This window comes from Sorex fumeus, unplaced genomic scaffold, assembly GCF_029834395.1.
Source record: "Sorex fumeus unplaced genomic scaffold, SorFum_2.1 ptg000007l, whole genome shotgun sequence".
Taxonomy (NCBI): Eukaryota; Metazoa; Chordata; class Mammalia; order Eulipotyphla; family Soricidae; genus Sorex; species Sorex fumeus.
In genome coordinates, this window is record NW_026606064.1 from 19,324,957 (window position 1) to 19,344,136 (window position 19,180).

The 19,180-nt window shown below is 44.2% G+C and overlaps 1 protein-coding gene across 2 annotated transcripts in view; it reads right to left on the reverse strand.

Annotated features, from left to right (window-relative positions):
- LDLRAD3 (low density lipoprotein receptor class A domain containing 3) overlaps positions 1 to 19,180 on the reverse strand; it is a 283,792-nt gene that overhangs the window by 131,994 nt on the left and 132,618 nt on the right. For both annotated transcript variants that reach the window (XM_056136987.1, XM_056136978.1), the window contains exon 3: positions 13,580 to 13,705. In XM_056136987.1, coding sequence (XP_055992962.1) covers positions 13,580 to 13,705 — 126 coding nt within the window. The remainder of the gene's footprint in view (positions 1 to 13,579; positions 13,706 to 19,180) is intronic.

Sequence of the window (19,180 nt, forward strand, 5' to 3'; positions counted from 1 at the left end):
ACAGACACACCAGTCCCCCCGGCTGAGAACTCTGAGCACCCTTGGGTGGAGGGTGGACTGGGTCTCCAGCCTGCTGAAACCCCAGCAGCCACACCCACAACCTATTGCTGCAGCTCTGCCAACGGCTCAACTCCTAGGCTTCACAAATACTCTCTAAGGATGTTCCAGTTGGCGGAAAATTTCAGATACTTCCATTGTCCAGGCTGAGGATTCAAAGGTCTTTTCAACTCATTGGCCTAGACCCCAGATTCTCAAAAATCTGAACTGCAGGGCCACACATACCACCATGCACTATAGCACTGTAGCACTGTTCTGTTGTTCATCAATTTGGTCCAGTGGGCCCAGTAATGTCTCCATTGTGAGATTTGTTGTTATTGTGTTTGGCATACTGGATACGTCGTGGGGAGCTTGCCAGGATTTGCCATGTGGGCAAGATACTCTCGATAGCTTGCTGGGCTCTCTGAGAGGGGTGGAAGAATCAAACCCGAGTTGCCCGGGTCGGCCTTGTGCAAGTCAAACGCCCTATGGCTGTGCTATCGCTCCAGCCCATACCACCATGCAATACCTCCAAATCTGTCAATATTGAAATTCTAGTAGGAGAACACCAAATTACCTGGGAAAGTAGCAAAGGGGTCAACTAAACTCAAGAGACAAAAACAGTAACACTTAAGGGTCAATTATCAACAGTTTCAATATGACAAACACAGTAACAACAAGTCACACAATGGAGATGTTACTGGGCCTGTTCAAGCTAATCGATGAACAATTGGAGGACAGTACTAGTAAATCCTTACACAAGAACTTAATAACCCCATGGTGAGATATAACAATTTTCACATATTTTCTTGTATTGAAATATTTTTGATAATTCCCTTAGTCATTTAATTGCATCAAGCAATAGAAAATAAATTATTGTGTGCTTTCTAAGGCTCAGTGGGTGATTTGGTAATTTGGAACACAGGTTGAGGGTCAGTGACTTAGGCGGTGGGGTTGTTGTCAAAACACCAAAAGTCTGTAACGACTGTATTATGAACACCTTTGTAAACCACGGTGTTAAAATAAAGTGTCTTTATCTTCAACAACAACAAAAAGTGACAAAAATTTTTTGCAAAGGGGTAAGGCTCTTGCCTTGCATGTGGCTACCATGGGTTTGATCCCTGGCACCCCCTAAGGTTCCCCAAGCACTGCTAGGTGTGATCACTGAATGGAGACCCAGGAGTAAGCCCGGACTATTTCCAGAAGTAGACCAAGTCCACTTTCATCTCCTTCCCTCCCAACAAACAAACAAACAAACAAAAAATTATTAAAAACTACCTCACCTGAATAAAAAATTAAAAATTTAAAATGAATACAGTCTCAAAAGTTATTGAAATCCTGGTGGTTTTACGAGTGCAGTGGTGGCGGCAGCAACACAGACCCCAAATGGCCTGGTGGGAGCATTTCTAGGCAGCAACTACCTGGGGATCTGAACTCACAAAACTGTGCTAATGCCCCACCCTCAGGTTAGACCAGTGGTGAGAATTTCCCAGTGGGTGGCTAATAATATACCCACCAGTAATAATCCCCCTGTAGAGCTCATATGATCTATTTCCAAAGAGGCTCCACCTAGTTACATAGAAATACCAAAAAGGAAGGGAGTATTCTAGAAGTGGAAAGCGATCACCACCCCCAGACTGCCAGAGTCATTATGGGAAAACAGCGCAGGACCCAAACATGAGGAGTGGAGGAAGATAGGAGCCCTGAAGCCTCAACAAGCAATACACAGAGACAAAATCTCTCTGATAAGGAATTCAGAAGTGAAATGGTAAGGATGTTTAATGAGCTAAAAGAAATAGTGGAGGGGCTGGAGCGATAGCACAGGGGGTAGTGCATTTGCCTTGCAAGCAGCCAACCTGGGTTCTAATCCCAGCATCCCATATGGTCCCACTGAGCACTGCCAGGAGTAATTCCTGAGTGCAGAGCCAGGAGTAATCCCTGTGCATCACTGGGTGTGACCCAAAAAGCAAAACAAAAAAAAAATAGAGAAGAAGAAAAAGAAGAAGAAACAGTGGAATGGACATCTAACAAAATACAAGAGGATATGAAAGAAACAGTGAAATGGACAGTCAAGAAAAACAGGAGGAAATAAAAGCAGAAATAAGAAAACTAGAAACAGAAGTGTCATTAATAAAAAATTTGGTAGAAAAACTCAATGGGTGTCCTCAACTTCAGAACAACAACAGCTGAAGACAGAATCAGCAAGCTTGAGATGAGCGGCAGAAAACATCCAGGCAACAACAGAAAATGTGAAAAAAAGAAGAGGAACAACATAAGAATCACCGGAGTCCCAGAGGGACATGGAGGCAACCCAAATGAAGTAGTAACAGTTAAAGACTTCATTGCTGAAAACTTCTAAGAGCTGGAGAAAGCAGGCATCCAAGCAAGAACAAAGAAGGAAATTCACATACAAAGAAGCATCCTTTAGATTTACAGCAGACCTATCCAATGAAACCCTCCTGGCCCAGGTCAATTATATATATATATTCATATATATATATTTATATATATATATATGAATAAAACTCAGCAAGCAAATACTGGCTTTGAAGGAATAAATAGAAGAGAGGGAGCTAGTAGATATATACAGAGCTTTTCATCCCCCAAAATCTGAATGTGCATTCTTCTCCATTGCACATGGGACATTCTTCAGATAGATCAAGTGCTGGCTCACAAAACATAACATATATATATATATATATATATATATATATATATATATATCAAACTTAATGAAATGAAGGCCTCACCATGAATCCATGAATACTTTATCTGGCTAGATTCTCATTCAGATTTCAAGGAATGATAGACAGTTTCATGGATAAATAACAGCTCAGGAACTTCGTAGACTCAAAACTAACTTTAAAAAGGACTGAAGGGGCTACTGTAAGAAAAGACGAACCCCACAAACACAACAAAATTCTACAGAAAGATGAAACAAAACTCCATCACAATAATCTCTCTCAATGTCAGTGGACTAAATGCACCTATTAAAAGACACAGAGTGGCAAAATGGATTTAAAAAAACTAAACTCAACATACTGCTGTCTATAAAAAATACATTTTAATAGTCAAAACAAAATCAGACACAGATTCAAAGGGTGAAAAACAATTCTTCAAGCAAACAACTCCTTTAAAAAGGCCTGGGTGGCCATACTATATCTGATGATATAGATTTCAGGTTGAAAAAGTTTAGAAAAGAATGGCAAAGATCATTTCTTAATAAGCAAGGGGTATGTACATCAGGAAGAACTTACATTCCTAAATGTATATGCATCCAATGAGGGACCAGCAAAACACTTAAAACAACTCCTAAAAGACTTCAAGGAGGACCTTGGCAGCAATACAACAGTAGTTGGAGACATTAGCACTGCCTTTTCACAGTTGATAGACCAACGAGACTAAAACTCAGCAAACAAATACTGGCTTTGAAGGAATAAATGGAAGAGAGGGAGCTAGTAGATATATACAGAGCTTTTCATGCCCCAAAATCTGAATGTGCATTCTTCTCCATTGCACATGGGACATTCTCCAGATAGACCAAGTGCTGGCTCACAAAACATAACATAAAATCAAGAAGGTGGAAATTGTATCAACTATCTTATTGAGACCATGATGCACTGGAAATACAAATTAATTACACACAGAAATAGAGAATCAAATAAAACATCTGGAAATTAAATAGCGCACTACTGAAAAGACAGTGGGTTAGAGAGAAAATCAAAGAAGAAATCATAAGATTTCAGGAATAAATGAGAATGAGGACATAAGCTACCAGAGCCTGTGTGACACAGCAAAAGCAGTGTTAAGAGGAAAGTTTATAGCACTGCAAGAGTTCATCAGGAAGGAAGAAAGAGCCCACATAAATAACTTGACTTCACAGCTTAAGATCTTAGAAAATGACTAACAAAAGGAGCCAAAACAGACAGGAAGAAGGATGTAATAATAAAACTTCCGAGCAAAAATTAACAAGCTGGAAGCCCCAAAAACAATCCAAAATATCAATGAAACCAAGAACTGGTTCTCTGAAACAATAAAGAAGATCAAAAAACCACTTTTAAAACTCACAAAGAAAAAGAGAGAGAGAGAGAGAGAGAGAGAGAGAGAGAGAGAGAGAGAGAGAGAACCCTAGTAAACAGAATCAGAAATGAAAGGGAGTACATCACAACAGAAACCACAGAAATTCAAAGGATCATCAGAGATTACTTTGAGAATCTAGATGCCATGAAACATGAGAACTTAAATAGATAAATTCTTGGTTTTCTATAACCTACCCAGGCTGAACCAAGATTTGGAACACCTAAAGAAACCTGTCACTATCGAGGAAATTGAAATGGTTATCAGAAGTCTTCTCCAAAACAAAAGCTCAGGCCCAGATGGATTCACCAATAAATTCTTCCAAATCTTTAAAGGGGACCTACTGTCAATCCTTTTCAGGCTTTTCCAGGAAATTGAAGAAACAGAAACACCCCCAAACAGTTTCTGAGAGGCAAACACCACCTTTATACCCAAAGCAGAAAGAAAAATGACAAAAAAAAAGAAAGAAAATTACATGCCAATATCCCAGATGAACACAGATGCAAAGATCCTCAACAAAATACTATCAAATAAAATCCAATGACTCACCAAAAGATCATACACTATGACCAAGTAAGATTCATCCCAGGGGTGCAAGGATGCTTTAACATTCACAAGTCAACCAACATAATATACCATATCAATAAAAAAATTAAAAACATATGATCATCTAAACAGATGTAGAGAAAGCATTTGACAGGAACCAGCACCCATTCAGGATAAAAAAAAAGTCAACAAAATGGGAGTTGAAGAAACTTCCCTCAATGTAATCAAAGCCACTTACCACAAGCCCACAAGCATTATCCTCAATGGGGAAAAACTAAAAGCCTTCCTTCTAAGATTAGAAGCAAGACAAAGGTTGCCCACCCTCTCCACTTCTATTCAATACAGTATTGGAAGTACTTGCCATAGCACCCAGGGAAGAAAAAGATATCAAGGGCATTCAGATAGGAAAGGAAGAAGTAGAGCTCTCTCTTTTTGCGGGAGACATGATACTATAATATGATACTTCACATGATACTATCCTAAAGACTTTACCAAAAAGCTTCTAGAAACAATAGATTTGTATAGTAGAGTGGCAGATTACAAAATCAATACCCTAAAGTCCATGGCTTTCTTATATGCAAATAATGAAAGAGAAGAAAGTGATGTTTCTTTTTTTTTTTTTTTTTAAATCCCATTCACAATTGTGCCTCAGAAAATCAAGTACCTCGGAATCAGCTTAACTAAGGAGGTAAAGGACCATACAAAGAAAACTACAAAATGCTATTTCAAGGAATGAAAGAGAACACGAAGTAATGGAGACACATCCCCTGTTCATGGATTGGGAGAACCAACACTGTCAAATGTCACTGTCACTGTCCTCCCATTGTTCATTAATTTTCTCGAGCAGGCCCAGTAACGTCACCATTGTGACACTTGTCGTTACTGTGTTTGGCATATCAAATGCATCAAATGGCAATACTCCCCAATACAGTGCCATCCCCTTAAGAATACCCATAGGGGCCAGAGTGAAGCACAGCAGGTAGGGTGTTTGCCTTGCACATGGCCAACCTGGGTTCTATCCCTGGCATTGCATATCGTTCTCCAAGTACCACCAGGAGTAATTCCTGAGTACAGAGCCATGAGTAACTCCTGAGCATTGCAGGCTGTGATTAAAAAAAAAGAGTGTCCATAATATTTTTCGAAGAAATAGATCAAACAACTCTAAAAGTCATATAAAACAATAAACCCCCACGAATAACTAAAGCAATCCTTGGGAAAAAGAAGATAGAAGTCTCACCTTCCCCAACTTCAAACTGTACTACAAAATGGTAGTTATTAAAACAGCATGATATTAGTACAAAGACAGACCCACAGACCAATGAAAGAGTTGAATATCCTGATATTCAACTCTTAAATATATGATCACTTAATTTTGGCAAAGGAGCAAAAAATAGGAAATGGATCAAGGAAGACTTCTTCAACAAGTGTTACTGGGAAAACTGGGCATCTGGGAAAACAGACAAAAGAATCAATTCAGACCTCTTTCTAACACGAAGCACAAAAGTCAGATCAAAATAGAGTAAAGGCAGGGCTGGAGTGATACCCCAGCAGGTAGGGTGTTTGCCTTGCATGCGGCCGACCTAGATTCGATTCCCAGCATCCCATATGGTCCCCCGAGTACCGCTAGGAGTAATTTCTGAGTGCAAAGCCAGGAGTAACCCCTATGCATAGCTGGGTGTGACCCAAAAAGCAAAAACAAACAAACAAACAAACAAAATGGAGTAAAGGCATGAATCTATAAGGTACATGGAGGAAAATGTAGACAGAACTCTCCATAATATTGAAGTCAAAGGCATTTTCAAAGATGAAACACCACTGAACAAGCAAATGGAAACAAAGATAAATTAATGGAACTATATTAAACTAAGAAGGGGCTGGAGTGATAGCACAGCAGTAGGGCATGGCCGGTTTTGATTCCTCCGCCCCTCTCAGAAAGCCTGGCAAGCTATTGAGAGTATCTCGCCCACAAGGCAAAGCTTGGCAATCTCCCCGTGACGTATTCAATATGCCAAACACAGTAACAAGTCTCACAATGGAGACGTTATGGGCCCGCTCGAGCAAATCGATGAACAACAGGAGGACAGTGCTACAGTGCTACATTAAACTAAGAAACTTCTGTAACTCAAAAGAAGCAGTGACCAAGATACAAAGACAATCCATGGAAATGCAAATAATTATTTACCCAATACTCAGCTGATAAGAGGTTAATAATCAAAGATATTAGCTCTCCTTTAATGTTGGTGGGTATGATGACTGGGTCAGCCTTTTTTGGAAAACAATATGTGCATTCCTTTACTGTTACTGTCACTGTCCTCCAGTTGTTCATGGATTTGCTTGAGCAGGCCCAGTAACATTGTGAGACTTGTTGCTGTGTTTGGCATATCGAATATGTCACAGGTAGCTTGCCAGGCTTTGCCGTGCAGGCGAGATACTCCCCGTAGCTTGCCAGGCTCTCTGAGAGGGTGGAGGAATTGAACAGCAGGTCAACCGTGTTGGCCACAAGCAAGGCAAATGCCCTACCCGCTGTTGCTATTGTTCCAGCCCTGTGCATTTCTTCAAAACTAGAAACTGATCATTGTATACTGTATAACTGAAACCCAAGCACAAAAATTTGTAAGTCTACAATGTAACTCATGGTGTTTCGCTAATTAAAAAAAAAACTAGAAATTGAGTTTCCATATGATGCAGCAATACCACTTCTGAAAATACAGTTTGGGGACCCAAAATCACACAGCAAAAACTCCATCTACACTTCTACATTCACTGCAGCACTATTCACAATAGGCAGAATCTGGAAACAACCTGAGTGCCCAAGAACAGAGGACTGGATTAAAAAAAAAACCACGGGGCAGAGGACAGGTAAGATAGAGAAGGGATCGATAAACAATAATAGTTGGAAATAATCACACTGAACGAGAGGGAGAGAGAGAGGGAGAAGAAAAGTGCCTTCCATAGAGGCAGCAGAGGCAGGCTGGGGTGTGGGGTGTGGGGTGTGGGTGATGGGAGGGAAACTGGGGAGACTGATGCTAGGAAATGTACACCTGTAGAGGGGTTGGTGTTGGAACACTGTATGTATGAAATCTAAAAATGAAAAGCTTTGCATAGGTTTATTTCACTGTGATTCAATAAATAAATCTTAAAAAATAAAAAAGAAACTATGGTATATCTACACAAAGGAATACTACTCAGTCACCAGGAAATGTAAAATTGTGAAATTTGCTTATAAATAGATGGCCATAGAGAGTATTATGCTGAGTGAAATGAGTCAAAAGGAGAGGGGCAGACATAGAATGATTGCGCTCATCTGTGGGATATAGAAAGGGTAATGTGAGACTAATACCAACAGGTCAAGGTCACGGTCCTCCCGTTGTTCATCGATTTGCTCGAGCGGGCCCAGTAATGTCTCCATTGTGAGACTTTGTTGTTACTGTGTTTGGCATATTGAATACATCACGGGTAGCTTGCCAGGCTCTGCCATGCGGGCGAGATACTCTCGGTAGCTTGCCGGGATCTCCGAGAGGGGCGGAGGAATCGAACTCGGGTCGGCCATGTTGGCTGCGTGCAAGGCAAACGCCCTACCGCTGTGCTATCGCTCCAGCCAATACCAACAGACAGAAAAAACAAGGGAAAGGAGGAGGACTGGTCCATGTAAAGAAGCTTGCCACAAGGGTAAGGGCAAGGGGAGAGCAGTTAGGATAGAGAAGAGACCAGTAAGACAATGTTAGTTGAAAATGATCACTCTGAACCAGAACCAAGTGTGGAAATTTGGTAAAGGGATATACCTATATCTATATATACATGATAACTTCTCAGTACCTATATTGTAAACCATAATGACAGAGAGAGAGAGAGAGAAATAAAGAGAGAGAGAGAATATGCCTGCCATAGAGACAAGCTGTGTATGTGTGGGAAAGGGCTGATAGGAGTATGATAGGAGGGAAACTGGGACAGATGCAGTGGAAAATGTACACTGGTGAAGGGATGGGTATTGGTATGACCGAAACCCAATTATGAACAACCTTGTAACTATATATATTTGCACAGTGACTAAATTTAAAAAAGAAAAAAGAATAGAGAACATTAACTTGTTAACTATGAGCAGAAATGAAACTTAGATTTCCTTGTATCCTGAAAACAAATGGGAGAATATGGAAAAAAAAACAATTATCAAAATCCTACAAGAAAGATGCAGGACCAAAACATACACAAAGAACAAGCACCTGGGAATATACCAAGGATGACAAGAGACAAACACTTACAGATTGAAGATGAACAAAAATAGGATAAGCTCAAAGAAATCAACATACTCGGAAACATTCTAATTTAAATGCTGAAAATCAAAGGCTATTAAGATTACAAAAAAATCTACTGAGCAGCCAAAGAAAAACGACACAAGATGAATGACTGCAAATCTGTCTCCAGAACCGGAGAGTCCAGAAGGAGGAGACAGTTTTAAGAGGCTTGAAGAACACAACTAGTGACCTAGAACTCTACAGGCAGTAAAAGTATCTCTTAGGAATGAAGTGAAAAAAAAATATTTTTCAACAGAAGGGGGGAAAAGTAGAGAAACCAGCAGCCTAACAACAACAACAACAAACTGCTGAAAGAAGTTCTTTGAAAAGATGGGAAAGCATATCTGGAGATCCTGGAGAGAAGAATCAAGAAAGCAAACCAAACAGAAAGTTCTTCACATGCATCTGAAAATTTCAAGTCACGCCGAGACAGTGTTCTTTGGGGTTTTACTGCAGGTAGCAGTAAAGACAATAGCATGTAGGGATCCAGAGGGTGATGAGAAGTCTCCATTCCATTGGAAGTGGTGCTATATTGATCCGAAGCTGCCGCCAAAGATTGACTGTGGATTTTGGGAGCTTTTCATCTGATCCATCTGTTACACAGCTCCCCATCAATTTTTCATCTAATGGTGTTAGCAGCCATTGATGAGCCATTTCTTCATTAGAGGCTATAAAACAAAGAGACTCCAATTCTCTCATTCTTCCATTAGCTTGTGCCCTCTAATATAAAGGAAGCTTCCAAAGCCAGCTATTTAATTACTCTAAAGTCCAGCTGCTACAGAAAATGGGAGATAAATGCTTGGTGCCATAGTTTTATTTGCTCGTTTTCAAAGTGGTGAGTTAAAGCTACTGAGCACAAGATAGAAGAAATGCAGGCTTAATCCCCCGTGGCCCAACTTGCAGTGGGTATAATTTACTCATTTCTTTGGACAATGTCAAGATCAACAGCTTAACGCCCCCAAAATTATTTGGTAACTGTCTTCTTTTCAAAGAAAAAAAAAAAAACAAACAAACTCAGTAACTCCCTGGAAATATACCTTCATTACAGGAACAAACAGAAAGCCTTTATCCCTACATATACACTGTACTCAGAATCCTTCCCCTACCCAAGGACAGTATTTTCCCACCTTAGGGAACACCAGTTTAAATCAGCAGGGTCTTTAATTATGGCAGAAAGGCTGCAGGATGACATTTATGTGTGTATACAAATAATATCAAAACATGTATGTATATACATTTATATCCATCATTGTTGGGGAACTGTTTCTCCCCAACGTGCCCAGACACGTTGTCCACCGGGTCTGGGCAGATGCGGGGAAAAGGATAACGAGTGTGTGGAGAAACCACTCCAGGAGTAGCTAATGGCCACTCACTTTATTTCGAACTACACACATATATCATAGAGGGTCTTGGCTTAAGAAGATGGTCCAATCACATAAAGTTTAGCATCACTGACCTATCACCTTTCCAATTCTACTTTGCCCCGGCCCAATCCCAGACAAGGCTAGAGATGCTGCAGTTAGGAATGCAGCTAGGTGATAATTCTTGGGGGATGGGTCTCAACACCAGATTCCTGGTGCTTGTAAAATGCGCCCAGACACTCCCTACTGGGTCCCTATTCAGGGACAGGTCTTACCAGCTCTGTCACCATGCTCAGCACATCACTATATGTACACACCCCTAGAGTCAGTAAGATCCCCAGGCACCATATGATGGTTAAAGCAGCTGGTACACAATCGCTAGAGAGCAGAATGAAGTGTGAGAGAAGCATATCCTTGGACAGCAAAAGTCAAAAATGAAATCCTGTTAAAAGTGGTCTTTCCTTTAATCACTCACAGTTTTAAGCCAGTCTCCATACATTATTGGGGTGCTGGGAAGTAACTCTTCACACCCTGTTTCATTTTAATGAGTTTTTTTTTTTGGTGTGCATGTGTGTGTGTGTGTGTGTGTGTGTGTGTGTGTGAGAGAGAGAGAGAGAGAGAGAGAGAGAGAGAGAGAGAGAGAGAGAGAGGCCACACAGAGCTGTGTTCAGATTTGGCTTCTGCCCTGTACTCAGGAATCATTCCTAGTTGAGGGCTGGAACGATAGCACAGCGGGTAGGGTGTTTGCCTTGCACATGACCAACCCAGGTTTGACATCTCTGTCCCTCTCGGAGAGCCTGGCAAACTACAGAGAGTATCCCACCTGCACAGCAAAGCCTGGCAAGCTCCCCATGGCATATTCGATATGCCAAAAACAGTAACAACAAGTCTCATAATGGAGACATTACTGGTGCCCGCTCGAGCAAATTGATGAACAACGAGAGGACAGTGCTACAGTGCTCAGGGGACCATACATGGTGCCAAGGATGGAGCCTAGGCCGGCCACATGCAGGACAAGTGCCTTTCCTGTAGGACTGTGGCTCAGACCCTTGTACCTTGTTTTGGAGGGTGTGGGAGCATAAAAGCGAGGTACCAAGACACAACCTGATGTGACATTCAGGGATACTGGGTACTCATAGGATTCTTCCTGCCCTGGCAAGAAGACAGGGTCTTGTGGAGGGTGAGTCTAATCATTCTCTGCACCCCATTCCTGTACCTCCCTCCCTGTACACATCCATTCAGTGACCATGCCTGAGAGTTGCCATGAGTTCTGGAAGATAAAGTGACACGAGAAAAGTCCAAAACTCACCACCGCCGTGCTGTGCAAGGATAAGGAGACCAGCTCAGGAAGGACAGAGAGCACAGGGCATGGCTGTAGCTCTCCTCCACAGGATCTTCGTCTATTTTTTGTTTTGTTTTGAGGTAGTGCCAGGAATCAAACCCGGAGCCTCACACATGCAAGGCAAGCATTCCACTATGGATCCCAGCCCCCAACACCCTCTGGGAATTAAAACAGAGCCAACTTGGAAAAAAAAAAAAAGAACCAATCCATCCCAACCACCATGAAGTCATTGAAGTGTATGTTTCTGGGGTAAAATAGTTTTCAGAAAAGGACACAAGAGGACAACACATTAGAGAAAGAGGAAAGAGTAAGAGAGGAGAGATGAGAGGAAGGAGAAGACAGAGAACTGGCATATAATTAAAATATGTAAGAGCAGAAAAGAATTCCAAGACTCACTGGGAGAGGAGGAATGCAGGGGAGCAGGGGGAGATACCTGCAAAGAAGCTGGCAAAGAAGAGACTTCAGGTATGCAGGCCAAGAAAGGGGCTGTAAATGATACAGACAGAGACAACTAAATGCACTGGTGGCTTGGAATATTACACAGCAGGTAAAAGGCATGAGCAGGCACCAGTCAACAAAGACTTCTGCTCTATTTACATTGCTTGGATATTTCTTCAACAATATATTCATACATTCTGCATATAATTAACTTACAAATACCTGCGTGTCCCCTTCCCGTCTCCCTGCCTGCTTCAGGTCCTGGTTGTCATGCCCACCATCTACCTCTGGGTGCCATCTCAGGACATCAACGACCTTGACTTTGACCCAGAGACTCCCAATGAATCTGAAAATGGATTAGCTCCGTACAGAGATATCTCTGGACAACAACCATTTACAATTTTAGAATCCAGAAGTGCATGGCCACTTTTGCAGCCACGTGACCTCTCAAAATATTCACAATAAGCAATAGTAAATAAATTATCTAACATCTTCCCCTGGCAGGCAGGCTTGAATAGTGGCAGGAAAAATCGAAATAATGGTGGTGGGAAGGTGTAATAGTGTTGGGATTGGTGTTGAAATATTGAATGTAATCGATTACAATGTGAACAACCTTATGAAAATAAAATTTCAAAAAAACTTTAAAAAAAAGTAAATAACTGCTTGAAAAATGAATGCAAAATGAGAAAAGCATGCAAACAAAAAGCCACAGGGGTGCTGAATAGCTCAACGGATTGGAGGAGAGAGTAAATGAGTCAGGAACTGGCTCTGCCCCCTCAGGAGCTGTGTCCACTGGCTGAGCACCTCTGCCCCTCCTTACCTGCTCATGGGGATGCTATACCAGGACCTGGAGAACCACTGTCAGAATTGAAAACAAAACAGATCCCACATCCACAACAGAGGAGGTCCCCAAAGTGGGAGGGGAGCATGTGCCTACTCACTCAGGAAGTAAGGACGAAATCTGGGGTCTAGGGAGGCAGCTCAGAGACAGGGCATGAGTGCAGCATGAGAGAGACTGGCACGGCCTGACCCCCAATCCAAGCCTGGAATTCTGATGTTTCCCATACCGCCGGCCCTGAGCCTGGGCACTGGATGTCCCGGGGAAGAACCCTCCACCTTAACTGTACTGAACAGATAGAGGGGTCTAGAAAAAGGCAGAGAATTTAAGAACCACCGGAAAATGCTGGAGTGACCGGTAGAAGCAGCACAAGAGGGTGAGGTTCGTGTGGATGCGCAGGGTGGATGGGTATAAGAAACGCGGTTCAGGGATTGGAGCGATAGTAGAGTAGGTAGGGCGTTTGCCTTACACACAGCTGACCCAGGTTTGAGTCCCAGCATCCCATATGGTCCCCCAAGCACCTCCAGGATTAACTCCTGAGTGCGTAAGTCAGGAGTAACCCCTGTGCATTGCCGGGTATAATCCAAGAGAGAGAGAGAGAGAGAGAGAGAGAGAGAGAAACACAGTTCAGAGGGAGCCCCTCACTTACTGCAGTTCTCTTCATCGCTACCATCTGGACAGTCCTCGAATCCGTTGCAGCGGAAGCGGCCGATGATACAGTGAATGCCGCTGGCGCAGGGGAAGAACGTGGGCCCACACTTGGACTTGGCCTTGGCTACAGGAAGAGAAACAATCATTTGTCAGGAGGTTCTATTCTGTGCCCATGCATCATCCCTGCTAACCAGGTATGCAAACACCCGCCCAACCCCTCTTTGGACATTTACTTAGAAGTCCTAGGGCTTCTTACCACCCCTTCTATGTCTGGCGAGATGAGATGGCCACACGAGTGGCCTTCAGGAAGAGGGCATAATCCGACTGTTTGGAAAGTCCCAGGAAGCCCCGTAGCAGCCAAGAGTCCCTGCTGGGTGTAGAGCTCACACCTCAGTGGTTGATGCATCACTCATTCCCCAACGGTCAATGGCATGGTGGTTCACACGCAGTCAGTGCAGACACAATCCGGTATACCCCGCGCATTCTGTGGATTTTATTGCATGATGCGCCCAATGGGAGGAGTAGAGAGAAGAAAGGAGTTCCACTAACAAGCCCAAAATCATTCTCCCAGAAGCCTAGTGCTGCTTGCCAGACCGGCCTATTTCACTAGAAACTGGTATCTAGGATAGACATCCTCCACTTCTCCTGGAGTCCGAATGACATTCCAAGAGTCCAGCAGACCGGGAACACCTACTTTTCTTCTGGGGGGTGGAAAAATTGGGACCAAGCTCTGCAGAGGGGGTCGCCGCATGCACGGTTCCCCCATCACGACTCTGGATGCTGAAGTTCCTGGGAGCTTCCAGGAAGAAACTGTTTCAACATCATGGCTTGTTCCTGGGAGCTAAGTGCATCCCACCTGCACAACCTGCGAAGTGGGGGTGGGAGGGGGTGGAAGCTGGCTCCTGCGCTCCTCCCTACCTCCCTCCATCATCTCTCCTGTCTGCTGGCTCTCCTGCCACATCCCTTCACTGTAGCACAGCTGAGTGTAGGACCATGTACACTGCAGTCTACGCTTCCTCTTCCAGCCCATGACACGGGGATGGTCCTGGGCACCATTTCCCCTCCCCGTGAAATTGAAGGGTATAGTTCTTATCCCCACCTCACGGGTGTATCTGGAAAGATGTGATGACTTCCTCAAGATCACACACTGAGAAAGTCTGGCCTGAGGGGAGGCCTGCTCCAGCACCTGCCACCTAGAAAGTAGCCAAGCTCTGCATCTACTCCGCTGTCCTGCCTCCTTGACAGACACCATCACTTCTCCAACAGATGCCAGAATCCTGCCCCGACAGTCCTCTGTCACCGCCACTGTACAGTTTCAACAAAAACTATTCTGACTACAGCATGAACTGAGCACAGGGCTCAGTTAACATCCTCAGCAGGTGATAGACATCCCCACTAACAGGGCTGACTGGGCTCGCCATGACGAGGTCGAAGAGTGGATTGATCGTGGCATCCCAGGCGGCAAGTCCCATCTTGCTTGCTCACATCCCGCCTCCTATCTTAGAGGAGAGTCTGGGAGCTTCAAGAAGGAAGGGCAATTTCTTTGGAACAAAGAGGCAGTAAATTACCTCCATGTTCCCACCAATAGTCATATGCCAACTTTGGCAGCAGCTGATCCACGAACAACTGGGTTTCAGTACCTGAGACGTGCCTTGGATTCCAAGTGCAGGGGGGAGGGGGGGCTGCGTCTCCACCTGCCATGAGGTATTGGTGCTCAGATACCCTTTTCTGAGCATCCATTTGGGGGGATCGGGAATCAAGGCGGGATTCTTTCTGAGGCCCTGGGGCAGGCTGCTCCCTACTGCTGATTCAGTTTGGTCCTTGGAGACAGCACCTCACAGGGCTCCTGGCAGGATGCCAAGACATGATCTACATCAAATGCTTAGTACGGTTGACGCTCAATAAATGGCATCGCTTGTGCCATTCATCATTAGCATCATCATGATCACCAGCATTAGACCTATGGAATTTTAAAAAACTGATTTAAAATTGATCCTTGGGCTCCAATCACGCTCTTGACTCATCTGATTTGCTGCTGCCTCAGCTATTTCTATTCCAGGTCCAAAGGACTCCCTATCTATCCATCTCTCTACCCATTTATCCATTTATTACCATTTGTCTACACCTCTCTCTAGCCATCTATCCATTTACTGTGTACCTATCCATTTATTTATTGTCTAAATATCCTTCTGTCCATTGTCTACCTATGCGTGCATCCGTCGTTTACTTATTCAGTCAATGTTGTCCCTGCAGTGATCAGGGGACCCCAGGGCCACTCCTGGCGACACTTGACTGGAGATGGGGATGTGGAGCTGTTGGTCCCCACCCAGGTCCCACCCAGCAGTACAAATAGACTATATAAGACAAAGGAAATGAGTGAGGATATGCATGGTTACAAAATAGCTCCCCTGCACTGGACCAGCTCTTGGGCACTTGTACGTTCTTTAGGAATTACTGAAGAGGCTTTGCACCCATCCAGAATGCTCACCTACTATCTGTCAGGGGTGCCTGTTCTCCTACGACTGCCATCTGCACCTTCAAGACTCCTGCTAAGGCAACCGCAGTGGACCTTGGGTGGCCAGGGCTCGGAAAACAGCTGGCTATGGTCAACAGCTGTGAGCTGATCCCTGTCTGAGCAACCAGTTCAGTGAGACTGGGAAGGGAAGGGACCTGGACAAGGTCGAGGTCCTCCACACTCCCATCCTCACCAAAAGAGATTTTGGCATTTAATTTGGCAGGAGACAGAATACCAATGCTGATGTTCAAGATCCCCCCAACACAGGAGGGAATAGGGCGCGTCTTCCATGTCAGTACATACTCCACTTCCAAGGACTTGCTCACAAGACTTGGTCCAGTCTCTCAAAAGCACTCAGACAGGGGCCTGGCTTCCTCTGAAGGCTTAGGTTGCTGCCTGATCTGAGCATTCTCCCTCTTTAGAGCCTGGAAGTCTAAGTTCTAGATATCACAGATGTTTTTAAAACTAGACAAGAGTGGGAGATGAACTCTGAGGGCTGGAGCATATGTCTTGCATGTATGAACCCCAAGTTCAAGTCCTGACACCACATGTTCCCCAGAGCACCACTTCTTGGCCAGGCCTGAACACTTGAGTTCTCTAGTACACAGCAGCAAACCACTGACTGCCATAGCTGGCACCCAGAATCCCCAAACTCTGCTTCACACAACCCCTACCTCCATCCCTCAAAATGTAAAGATGGGAGTGAAGGAGTTCTAGATAAGATGGCAGCCGCCTTACTTAACTAAGAATCTGTGGTAACCTCTTCTTACCATCTTTCTCATTGAGAAATGGCTTTAGCAACTAAAATGCAGAATGTTGTGGGACTAGTATTTGGGGATTATGTCAGAATCAGAGGGAACCCAGAGAGGTCCCAGTGTCCCTTGGTTGGGATGCCCTGAGTATCTACTTCTGGTCTTCCTTTGCGGTAACACTTGGATGCAAACACCAGGCCCTCCTAGGCTACTTAGTAACTAATTGCACAGCTCATGAGAGAGAAAACCACGTCCAAAGAGGCAAGTTGGAACTGACCCAAAGCCAGGGAGCTCCTTAGGATCCGAATGACCCTACATCCAGGTCTCATGCCCGTTGGATTAGCATCTTTTAATTCCAGTCAGTACTTATAATACTGCCAACAGTTTCTGCAAAAATGACCGTAAGCAAAACACTGTCGAATGAACAGCAGGTCCTCACATAACATCGCCTCATTCAACATCAGGCAAGATTTTCCTCTTTCTTAACACCACAAAACAATACCAGGCAGAACAACAGTCTGAGAACGTACTATATATTTGGTCTTTGAATAACATGGGTTTCAAACGTACCAATCCATTTCTTTGTGGATTTTCTTGGAATCATGTAAATTTATGGTGATATGATACTTTACTGTGACCAAGACCTCACTCAGCTCATTTTCCTTCAGTTTTTCACATCAAATTCCTTAACTGTAGTACAATTTATCTTAAGAATACAGAACCATATACCGAGAACATGCAAAATACGATCACCAGCGGTTTAGGTTGTGGAAAAGGCTTCCAGGGAACAGCTGGCTTCTCCTGTCAAACATCGCGGGGAATAAAAAGGCAGATGCAGATTTTCGATTTCTGGGGACAGGGTGGGTTGGCACTCTTGACTGTGGCATTACTCAAGGATCAACAGCTTACTCTGCTTCTGCTAGCAGACCTAGGGACACACAAGCCAAATCTGACCTCTGAATCTTAATCAGGGATCAGATTCAGAAAGAAGGTGATGAGATGGATCATGCCTCTCTGGCCCACCTGGCTGGAAACTCCAAGCCTCAGGTAGAAACACCGCTTAGCACCAAGCCAGTGGTTTGCAATCTGTGTGGGAGAGGCTCAGGACTGCCCAGTGTCAAGGAGGAGGTGGATGATAGCGTTAGCGAGCTGCTGCCTTAGCCTCAGATTCCCACACACTCAAAGCTGGACTAGGGCGATCCGCTCTCGCCAGCCTCCCTTTGCAACCCGCACAGTCATGGTGGCAGCGAACCAGACCTGTGGCACCCCTCAGGCCACGGCAACAGCTCCAGCCATAGATGCAGGGACCGGGGTCTCACCATCAGATAACCTAAATGAGCAGCAGCTGTTACCTCCATGTCCCGTTGGCCTTCAAGTCCTGTTTCAGGTTCCGGCAGGCACATGCCCAAGAGCCCAAAGCAGCAGAGGCAAAAATAAGCTTTTCCACAAAATGACCATCCTCACTTTCCTAAACACAAGGCATAATACACCATGAATCAACCAAGTGACAGAGAAACACACACAGGTGACAGTGGAAAAAGGCCCCCACTGTCAGCAGGTAACTAGTGATGTTACATCGCAAAGCAAGTGCCTAAGGCCTGGGTCTCATCAAGGGTGGGAGTGAGTAGTAGCCTTGTGCATTGACACCATCAGGCTGAACCTCACTGGAACACTACTAAGTAACAAAGAAAAATAAAACCATTAGATCAAATTAAAATTTCTGGAGAAAAAAGGAAGGAAGAAGGCGAGAAAGAGGAAAGGATGAGAAGTCAGTTTCAAGCTTCCTCTCTAGTAGGCAAATGGGAACTGTGAGATGCTGATAAAAGGCAGCATGTCTGCAGTGGAGCAGGGGTACTGGGTCCATCCATACACCCCGGGTGAAGCCAACAGGGGAGGTTCCAGCACCTCACTTTCCTGTGTTGCTTTGTATTTTGGTTTTGTGACTATACTCAGCAGGGCTCGGCTTATTCCTGGCTCTGTATTCAGGGATCACTTCTGGCAGGCTCGGGGGAACGATACAAGGCACCTGGGATCAGACCTAGGTCGGCCACGTGCCAGGACAATGTCCTGCCAACTGTACTGTTGCTCTAATCCCACCCTACTGCCTTGACTATCACTAACCCTGGTGTCTGCACATGGGTTCCTCCATCATTACTGCCAGAAATCAGTGATGAAAAAAATCTGAGCAGTTTTGCTTGCAAGTACCCAAAAAAGACATGTTATTCTTTTTTTTTTTTTCAAATTTTCTTTTCTTTTTGGGTCACACCTAGCGATGCTCAGGGGTTACTCCTGGCTCTGCACTCAGGAATTACTATGGGCGGTGCTTGGGGCG